Consider the following 11313-nt stretch of genomic DNA (forward strand, 5'->3'; position numbering starts at 1 on the left):
ATTATAGACATTTGTTTATCCAAATCATACGTATAATATTTTATCTCAATGTTCAAAAATCTAAATCAAAGGCATAACTGTAACTGGAAGAAAATATCTCAAAGTGACTTTTGAATGACACGTAAAAAAAAATGTATAAACTGTTATGTTATAAGGAGTCACACTTATTTTTAATCCAAGAAACTGGATCATGTGCAGCGTTATTTTTACACTTCCATAGTCGATGTTTCTTATGAACCTTCTTTAAATAAGAAGATAATTGTGTCAAATCACGATGCGATAATTAATAAACTTAACGGGAAATAGGGTTTCTGGGGCGCTCGTTAAATAACATGTGATATAATTTCCTATGCCGCATATTGTAGACCAGAGTTGTGAAATTAACATTGACAAGAAGGTGGACAAAGCATAGCCTATAGTTAGAGCGTAATAGCTTTGATTAGCCCAGGGAGAGAACAAGGCCTCAATGGACCAACTCAGTGTTTATCCTTGAAATCTGATGGTGGCGCACGCCGTAGCAGAGTCTATCATCACTCATATAAATGGGAGGGGGGGAATAATATTAGAAACTCAATATGACGCAATACAATTCAATAGCACCTAGACTTACAGCCATAACGCTTGCCATACATGTCTGTGATATTAAAGGCAACATAAAACAACCAGGATGTCAGTGTAGACACAATGTCATGTATGTGAGCAACCCCTCATATGACACATTAGCCCTTGTGTTGATTCCTGCGGAGAGTAAATGCAGTTCACAACTATGCAAACAGAACTGAATGTGTAAATCATGTGCTCAGATTCAATGAAGAGGCTGCTCTCCTCTTTGCATCCGCCGTCTGTGAGAATGCATTGAAACGCAATAGGTTACTCTGTATTCCATGCAGGGAGATATGGCGGTACAATCTGGTGTGTTGAAACAAGCAGGTGTACGGCCTTATTTCTAAATCTGCTGAGTAACAAATTGTTCAGATTTAACTCATAAAAGTTCATGTAATATCTGTTTAAACATACTTCCTGGAACAGGTGTCAGGGCTTATGTGTTTTCTGTACATTTGTGTTTTTGGTTCAATTTGATTAATTTAATGTGTTTGCATACTCATAATAATTCAATTATGGCTGACATTAGAGAAAGGCTTCACTCTGATTAGGGTGAGTTGCTAATATTATATTAGCATTCACACGATGTCCCTGTCTCCCTGTTTTCAAATCTCTTTTTTTGTTATGATGGTGCTGTGGCTTGTATATATCTTGGTGATAATATGAGAACAGACCTATTATTTAAGCCATTATTTTAATAATAGTGTGCCCAACAAGCACACCACTCTGTAAATGACGACCTGTACCTGAGGCATTGGCAGTTTGTTTGGTACACGTGTAAATGATGAAAAAATGGAAGAGATATTATAAATGTCTTTGCAATGGCATGTTTGCTATGTTTGACATGCCTGACCCGGCAGTTGGATGTGTTGCTAAAGTTGGGGAAAAGGTAGATACATATTTTCACATAGGCCTACCTAAAATGCCTTTTAATAATTCAACTAAAATGGGAGCACTCTATCTTACTACAATAAATGTGAGCTTTATCCTGCCAATTGTAGTACAATAATTAGTTTTAACATGGACATAATGAAGTGACGTTACTGTCTTATTAATTGCATTGATTGTATTTTATTATATGTTTTATTATCTTTAAACTGCATAAACTGACATGTAAGGAGCATTCCCTCTTTGGCTAGAATGTGACGGAGTTACATTAGCATTTCTACAGTAGGAGATAGGAGCAGTTCCTAAAGCCTATATTTGTTTCCGATAACTTAAGCAATGATGCGACTGTTTTGCAGCACATAAAGGGTTAACATACGTCAAAAGTCATATAAAGTGGCAGTAGGCTATAGTACACTAGAGACTCACAAAGCCCTGTAACAGGAACCACTGCGCGGAGCCTTCAGTAAACCGTGCGCACTTCTTGTCTCCAGCGAGGTCACAAGTTCCCAAGTACAGCCCCTAAGCATATCACACACGTCCCCACAGGGAGGGCGGTTCCTACACCTATTGCGATCAGGGAGACACACGGGACATCATTGGGGACGAAGCCTCAAACTCCTCTCATTCCCCTCATACAACTTTTCGTTCAGAGTTGCTGAAAGTTGCAGGCGCCAGAGATCAAGTGGAATTAACAATCACTCATCGCACTCCAACAGCATGCAGAGCCTCCGCAAAGAGCACCTGTACAAGGTGCTGGTCATCGGAGACTTGGGGGTTGGGAAGACGTCCATCATCAGGCGCTACGTTCACCAGAACTACTCCACCAACTACCGGGCCACCATCGGTGTGGATTTCGCTCTGAAGGTGTTAAACTGGGACTCAGAGACTGTCCGGCTCCAGCTGTGGGACATTGCAGGTAGGACAGTGAAGAAGTTGAATATGTATGTTATTTGCTGGGTGTATAGTTATCTTCTCCTGCTGTTACTACAGCAATTCAAACTTAAAGTTATCTGCACGGTCCTCGTTGATGGGTGTAATGCTTTTGTATTGATCACAATGTATATCTTAAAGGGTAAGTTCGTGTTATATTTGTTAAATATGTGCAACAACTAAGAAACCTCTTCATATCTTTATTGAAAAAAGTCCAAATGTTTTTAGGCAAGGCTGTTTGTCATAGTTCCTAAAAAGTTGGTTTGTGGCGATAAGACATCTTCAAATTGACAGTGAGGTATGACTGTTGTAAAATTATGAAACATTCACAGCTCAAAGATGCACTGTCATTGTGGTGATCTACACACACAAACACACACACACACACACACACACACACACACACACACACACACACACACACACACACACACACACACACACACACACACACACACCATGCTCTTATTTCACCAACACTATACTGGTCAACATTTTGGCCAGATCATTTTCGATTGGATACTTTTGAACTCTGTAGTGGTACGAACTTAAAAAGCTGGAAAGGTGTCCATTTCTAAAATAAAACTAATCAAGATATTAAAAAAATTAAATACGCAGTAGTAGCAGTAACAAGGGCTGTGGAAGATTAAGTGTAATGTAAGCTGTGAGGGAAAAATAAATACACAAAGTCTGACTACACTTACCCCAAATAACTAAACACAATCTTACTGTGAGTTCAGGATCAGAGGAAATTATTTGGAAAATAATTAGCTGATTTATGGAAAGGATGGATAAGGGTAAAGTATACTGTAACACAATACCACTCCAGTCCCTCTGTCTGTATTCTTTCTGACCTCTGCTATGTAGACCTGCTGCCTCAAATTGATAAAAACAAACTTGCTAACGGCTCTTTGAGGCTGTACTTAGGCACAGTGGTGATTTGAGCTACATGCTAACATGCTCACAATAACAATGTTGCTTAGGGAAGCACTCATTCAGTCATTCATTCAAGGTATGGTGCTTCATCATGTGACTCTAGGCCCATGTGAGGGAGATTTAAAGGCCAGTCACAGGAGTGTCATTGTAGCCTAAATAAAAATCAAAACACCATTAGTCACGCACATACATGCAGGCACGTGCAGCCAAATGCAATTATAAGTCACATCTGATTAAGTCTCATCTATCTGCTTGAAATTCATCCAAGGGAAGAGTAGGGATAGACTTAGCAGGGGCTGAGAAATTCTGGTTTGTTATAATCTATGGAGTGGTACATTTTACGTGTTGTACTCTGAAGTCATGTGAAGCTGTAAATTGGACCATCATTTTATTGAATGACAGTGTGTCAAGTGACATGTGGGACGTGTGTCTGAGACTGCTGTCACACCACTGCGCATGAAGGTTCCTTGTGAGCAATAAAAGTCATTGATTCATTCTCCGGCACGAAAGGAGGAAGTTCTCAATCCATGTCCTGTCAAATTTTCCATTTCCTCCTTTACTCATGTGACACAAATCAGCATTTTGTCTTTGTCAAATAATTTCTAGCTAAGCCCAAAGTGGACTCTCACACATAAATATTTATTAACCATGTAAACTTTTCTGCCTAGAGGGCATGGTATGTAAAACAAGCAGAATGCACATGCCCACATGCTTAGTTTTGGACCAACAAGTACTCACATTAGACAGAAGAACACACACCCCCGGGAAATGTCATGTTGACAGCTGTTCTAACCTGCCCCTCAAGCACCATATTCCCATTCCCTGCACAATACACAAGCTCGAACAAACACGCATACATGCATATCTGCTGACGGGCACATGGTTATATTCTCACCAATATATTGTATGAATACCATCATAGTCTGGTTCAACGTTCATTTTCATTACAGGTCAGGAAAAATACAGGTTTAATTTAAGTAGGCCTATTATCAGCAGCAACAAGCAGTTGCATTGACCATCTGGTGAAGTGCAACGTGACCGTAAGACCGCAGGAATGTGCCGTTTCATGGGAATGCAGTCCCTGCAGTCCTCATGCCAGCTTCATTTGCTGTTTTGCTGCCAAAAATGCAGGAAAACAATGAGAATGTCATTAAACTGGTGGCCAGTAAACAACAATGTTGCCACTCTAATGATGTGTGTGATTGTCCGTCACAGGTCAGGAACGTTTTGGAAACATGACACGAGTGTACTATCGTGAAGCCATGGGAGCCTTCATAGTGTGCGATGTGACGCGGCCCACGACCTTTGAGGCCGTCATCAAGTGGAAAGAGGACCTGGACTCCAAACTAATGATGAATAATGGACAGAGCATTGCCACTGTGCTACTGGCTAACAAGTCCGACCAGGGTAGGGAGCTGACCCATAACGGCATCAAAATGGACCAGTTCTGCAAGGATCATGGATTTGTTGGGTGGTTTGAGACCTCGGCTAAGGTGAGAGCAAAGTATTGTTAAGGTATTCTTGTTTTCCAATCATTTGCGATGCGTCAATTGACATTCCTGCCATTCCTGGGGCCTTTATAGTTAAAGTAACAGTTTCCCATTTTTGGAACTACTCTTATTTGCTGTCTTGCTGGTAGTTAGCTGAGAAGATTGAACTCACTCTCGTATCTGTCAGCTAAAAATGAAACTGGAGCCAGGGGACAGTTAGCTTAGCTTAGCATAATGACTGAAAATAGGGGGAAATTGTTAGCCTGGCACTGTCTAAAGGTAACGAACTCTGCCTCCAGTCACCTACACATTATATCTTGTTCTGTACAAAAACTGAAGTGTTAAAACAACAATTTGTGGTTTTATGAGTGATTGTGTGCATATCTATTTCTTGGCCGGTAACAGTAACTTATACTGTATGTATTAATTTGTGAGCTTTAGAGTTGCTGGTTTGAAGATTGTATATCTTCAGACAGAGCCAGGCTAGATGTTTCCCAATGTTTCCAGTCTTTATGTGGAGTTAACTGGTCTCTGGCTGTAGTTTCATATTTGAGAGTGTCGATTTTCTCATATAACTCAAGAATGCAAAAGAGAGTATTTCCCAAAATGTTCAAGTATTGCTCTAATCATCAACATGATAAGGAATGGCCCAGATTGTAGGCCTTAGCAGTGAGCGGCTGACACGCTCAGTGGAGATCATCTCCCACTCAGGTCACTTCAGTCAGAGATATCCCCACAGAGCCAACTGGAATTTCATATGCTTGTGGAAAGTGGCTCTGCGAGAAACATTTACATATCAGGGTCAAAACAAGTTATTTAAGTGAAAAGTTAAAAGTGTTACAAGATTGTTAACAGTTTTATTTCTGCGTGGTGTTCAAAAAGTCTATCATGTAGCGACTTCTGCTTCCAAGTAAAGAAAAGTTCTTTAATCAATATAACATGTTAGGTATTTTGTGCATCACTTACGGTTGCTCAGAAACACTGGGATCTTGAGTAGAAATGTAATTATGTTTGAATTAACCTCCTTCCATTTACTAATCCAAAAACTCTGCAGTACTTACACATAGCTATCAATTCTACAAAAGTTGTCTGCATTTACACAGCCTCTGTTGACACTAATGTGTCATCCTTGTGGCATCAAGACTCAACATTCTAAAAGGTCAAAGGTTACAAGGTTCAGGTTCAGCCAGAAATTACAGAGATAGGCTATGACATACATGTTCTCCTTTGGTAGCAGTTAGAAAAAATAAGTGCAAATTCACAATAGCTGTGACCACATGTGTGCCTGAATCCACGCATTCACACACACACACACACACACACACACACACACACACACACACACACACACACACAACCTCAAATACACTCTCTGACACTTTTACTGCCACACCCCCTTTTTACCAATTGGCATGAACACAAACACACACCTTAACACCAACTCACTTTTTGCTACAACATAAATAACATTAAAAAAAGTCATTGTGTAATATGCCATAGATTTTATTTAAAAAATCATAATGTAGTATTGCCATAAAAATGTCCCTAAAATATATGTCATAAACTGTCATAAAAAAGTCATAGGATAGAATACCATGAAAACTAATTTAAAAATCACAGTCATAGTATATAGCATAGGTCTTCAACAGGGGGTCCGCGGAGGTACTGCATGGGGGTCGCAAAATTGTTTGTAGATAAAGAAAATTATTATTTTTTTGAATTGTTTTGTTTTTTTGCACATTCACATGTTTTGCGGACCGATAGTGAGCTATAGAGCTGCTGGACGCAGCTAAAAAAAGATAGGAAAAAACAAATTATAACAGTTTTCTCTCTCTTTTTTAGGACAATCTCAACATCGGTGAAGCTGCAAACTTCCTGGTCAAGCACATCATGGCCACAGAGAATGACATCCTGAAAAGCGTGGTACCAGACACCATCTCGCCTCAGCTCCACTCCGACAGGCAGACAAGCTGCTCTGGCTGCTTCAAATAATGAAAGGCGGCACAACAGAATGGAAACACAGTAGGACAAAGAGGGACAGGCACACCACACATTCTTCCAAGGAAATCTAAGTACCAACGGTGCAGTTTGGTTTCTTTGGTCCAAACCAGAGTTGTAGATGTTACTTTGGTACATGTGTGTGGTTTGTTTGTGTTCTCAGTGCCCAATTACAAGAGAACCAGAGCTTGCAAACGAAATCACTTGGACTCTTGAAGTTCTTGGCAGACAAACAAGTATAACTTCAGCCCTTGTCTATGCTATTTGGAATGATGCTTCAAACAGTCACGATTACACCCTCTAACAACAGTTCACTTGGAAAAGAACTGGCAACCGGCACTCAACCTGCACCAAACTGAACCAACGGACATGCTTCCTGCAACACACCCAAAGATGTGCAGTGATTACAGAATGAAAACAGGAGTCTGGCTATCGGTTCTTCTCCATTTCCAGCCAGTTTGATTGTGCTGCTGTTCTCCCTCTATTAACCTTCACCTCTACCTACACATGGTGAAAAAAACTATGTGGGTGGCATTCAGGCTTCCTTTATTCTGCAAGAGCCAAAGAAAGCAGTATTGACTGTGTACTTCTGTGAATGTTGCACATACATTTTTTAAATTATGATTTTAAGTTATTTACAGTATGCTTTTGTGAGTGTAATGCTGGTTAATGTATTATGTTATTCTGCTTAAAATCTTTCCTACAACTGACTATTGTGTGTGAGTGTGTGCAAAGAAAGGCAGAGTTAAACACGCACACAAACATCCTGCAGCCTGCCTGGTATAACTTGTCTTTTATGGCCAGTGGGCGATTCCACTGGAGCGATCAAAGGTTTTTTCAGGTTTTTGTTTGTTAATGGAAGAGAGTTGTTATCCTTCTGTCTAAATGTCGCCGCCATAACTAATAAGTCTGGCTGCAAATAGACTTTTGCTTCTTCTTTCTTTTCAACATTGTTTTATTTGCGCATGTGTGTTATTTTTCATCAGAAAGAGATGTGTTGATTGTCTGGATATATTTAATGGACATTCTCATGAGTTTACTTGCCAAAGCCTAGCCCTCTGTATCCATGGTAACTAGATCTTTTTTTTTTATGGGTATCCTCTAATATCCATGTGAATCTATTTCTCGCTGTACTCGCAACCTTACAGGCACAGATGTACGCACACACACCTCCATAAATACACACATATGCACAGAGATGTTTCCTCTGTCCATGTCCTTTTTTATCTTATCTGTTCTCCTCTCCCTATCTACCCTCTACTCTGTTGTTGTTTCTTATCCTGACAAAATGTCTAAATCTCAAATGTCTTTTATATTTTCCTTGCCCCTTTTCCCAACTTTCTCTCATTCTCTTATTCAAATACAGTATGTACAGCACGTTATATAAACCCGCGCAGGCTCGACTGCACACCCAGAACTGCAGTACTTTTATAGACCCTCCAACAAGTTGACTCTATGAAGCTGTTTTCCTTTTTTTGTGACCTTGCACCTCTGTATTACCTCTGTAAAAGGCAAGGTAGTTGAACCTACCGTCGTCAGTGTTTCTTTCTTTCTTTTTTACTGTAACTTAAGACAGAGAAGATTTGTGAACTTATATGACATGTTACATTGTTTCCTACAGCTTCTGTTGGTCAGCAGTCTGAGCACAGTATTTAAAAGCTTGATCACAACAGTGTTATTGTGTGAGTTCTTGGAAGAAATGTACAGCGTGCATATTGAGGGCTCATAGACTTAAACATGACCTCTTCACATGATTACAATTTCACAGTGTTAGCTTGGCTCATCATGCAGGTATGTGACATCAGCAGGGTGTTACAGTACACTACAAAGAACTGCACGCGCACACACACACACACACACACACATACAGACCCACACACATACACATACACACACACACACATACAGACCCACACACATACACATACACACACACACACATCTCTGTGTAAGACAATACTTTGTAGCAAACAATCAATGTAAACTGCACGTCTTCAATTGATTACACCACTTGTCGATTGTTCTTGTTCATCATTTATTGTAAATTAATAGAAAATAAATGTCATATGTAATAATGTGACTATCATACGATAAGGCCAAAATCGTCATTTTATATCTCGATAACAGTAAATATATCAAGATACAGCATGTTTTCTGGCAAGGAAAGAAAAGTAGTCTATATGAAATAACCATGGTAAAGCCGACTTTCGTATACTCCTGTGTGAATTCAATACCTGACACGTATTTCCTGATTTATTAAGAACTTTAGTGCAAAATTAGTTATATATATATTTTTAATAAACATTATTCTCTACCATTATTGTGCAGAGAGAACCCTGTCCTGAGCTGGTTAGAGGTTGAAGAATCAAGCTTGTGACTACAGGGTTGCCAGTTGGAGTCCAATTTCTTAAATGCATTAAAATGAGTGTTAATATCAAGTGGGATGTAAAAACTAAACTGCAATCAGCAATAATATTCCCTCAACAAAAGTTGGTTTGTTTCATCATTATCAATGTAGACGATTTAGTTGTATATCACTCTAACTCTCGACATATAATTTCTTTACGATATGTTTCCATTGAAAGAGGATAAATGATCATATTGAATTATTGCCCTACCAAGAGTGCACATGTGACATTAAATCTTTAACATGGAATAACCCATTTTACAGTCTCATGTTCCCTGTAGAAGATAGTGAGTGAGTTTCCAAGTGTTATTAGTTTATGCGGAAAAATGTGTGTGTGTGTGTGTGTGTGTGTGTGTGTGTGTGAGTCTTCAGGCTGATCAAGGGCTCCAGGTTCTCATTAGGAAGCCACATGACTGCGTGGATTATTCTCTGCCTGAGGGATTAGATTTGGTCGTCTGCTCTTGGCTCACGTTAAAGACATCACCACCAATAACCCATCAAGTGATCCAGAAACGCTTAAATGAAGCACACGGTTTAAGAAACAATATCATCCCTCACTTCAATATTGTTGGTGAAGTTGTGACTGTGGGTGTCATTGTTTTATAATTTTAATTCCATTACTCAAACTATGTAATTAAAAACGAAACAATTAAATGAATCTTTTTATTCCAAGTTGGAACAATATTCTTCAAGTTTTGGTCTGTTAAATCTTCCTATGAAAACAGCTGGCACAGATCTAACTATTCATTACTGCGATTATGAGCCCAACATATTGTGTGCTGTTTAGTGCTCAGGCTCTGCCAGAGAACCACCTACAGAAGACACCCACATATTCTCTCTGAGAAGGAGAGAGAGAGCGAGAGAGAGCGAGAGAGAGGGACGAGGAGAAGCAGATAGCAAGATAAGAAAATGAGATGGGAGAAAAGCAATACTTACATTTTGCAAAACAAAAGGTTTCTGACAGCTAGTCAAAGGCTCGTGCAGAAGCAAACACATGAAAGCGGTCACATTCGACTGCCTATGAAATATTTTCCAGACAGAATTCACATATATGATAACTGGTAACTCTCTACTTGATCAAAACACATTCAGTCCGCTTAAAAACATGGAGACCAACAGTCTTTTTTGGCAAGTTACGTAATTCAGCGCCAAGAACTCACGACGATAGAAGAGACATGATCTGATCAACATTACTCACCATCAGAAACTGCTCATGTGGCGCCATCTGTTGTCAGAGTAGCAACACCGCAGGCCTTTTATTCACTTTAGGGCAATTTACTTAACAAGTTACCAATGCTGATTGATTGGAAACACAGGAAACTTTTCATTTTCTGTTTTCGGTATTCATTTGCTAACCTCTCCTTTATTTTTTAATTATATTAACTGAACGTTTAATAATAAGGTGACCTTTTAATGATTCATAGTGCATCTTTATTTAGATCATGTATTTATCGTTTTCGTCTACTTGCTTTTTCTCTCTGTTTGTATGTTTTGTTGAACTACTAAATCTGTCATCAATTCATCCTTAATTTCTCTCATTTTCATATCTTAAGTTGTAATTGTATTGTATGCCTGTATTTCATTTTAATGTTCAGGACCCCAGGAAGACAAGAGACCTACACATGTGCATCTGATAGGGACCCTAAAATAAATGATAAATGGCAAACAATTCGCAAGTTGTCTCAATTCTACATAAAAACCACACATATATGCACTGTTGGATTTAGCGGTAGAAACACATGTGCGTTAAAGTAAAGTGCAGCCACTTACTGGATTTGAAACTTAATTACAACGTGTGAACACATGCTTTCCCGAACTAATGACCTCCTCTATTAGGCTGACTTTCTCATCTTTAAGCCCTGGGACCTCAGCAACTCTTGGTTCCCACTCCTCGCTGCCAAAATCTATTAGGTCAAGTTAACCTGCTTGACCTTTGCCCCCCCCCCCCCCCCCCCCCCCCTGGGTCTTCCTTTAATTCTCTGTTTATGATAAGTTCATGAATAGCCAGTGAGAATGTGATTTACAGATCTTCATGTAGTTTGGTAATCATCTGGGGAGTAT

At 39.4% G+C, this 11313-nt stretch overlaps 1 protein-coding gene across 1 annotated transcript; it reads left to right on the forward strand.

Moving 5' to 3' along the window:
• Positions 1-2038: 2038 nt before the first annotated feature.
• rab38b (RAB38b, member of RAS oncogene family) lies at positions 2039-8720 on the forward strand. Its single transcript, XM_029448310.1, has 3 exons — positions 2039-2407; positions 4573-4850; positions 6690-8720. Exons 1-3 carry the CDS (start codon positions 2209-2211, stop codon positions 6837-6839), a joined length of 627 nt encoding a protein of 208 aa, XP_029304170.1. The 5' UTR covers positions 2039-2208; the 3' UTR covers positions 6840-8720.
• The last annotated feature ends 2593 nt before the right edge of the window (positions 8721-11313 follow it).

Source organism: Cottoperca gobio, chromosome 14 (assembly GCF_900634415.1).
Source record: "Cottoperca gobio chromosome 14, fCotGob3.1, whole genome shotgun sequence".
Classification (NCBI taxonomy): domain Eukaryota; kingdom Metazoa; phylum Chordata; class Actinopteri; order Perciformes; family Bovichtidae; genus Cottoperca; species Cottoperca gobio.

Excerpts from the sequence above, each read along its gene's own strand:
- rab38b (XM_029448310.1), top strand. The coding sequence starts at position 2,209 with ATGCAGAGCCTCCGCAAAGAGCACCTGTACAAGGTGCTGGTCATCGGA. Across the intron at positions 2,408-4,572 it reads CCAGCTGTGGGACATTGCAG|GTCAGGAACGTTTTGGAAAC; the intron begins GTAGGACAGTGA and ends TGTCCGTCACAG. Across the intron at positions 4,851-6,689 it reads GGTTTGAGACCTCGGCTAAG|GACAATCTCAACATCGGTGA; the intron begins GTGAGAGCAAAG and ends TCTCTTTTTTAG.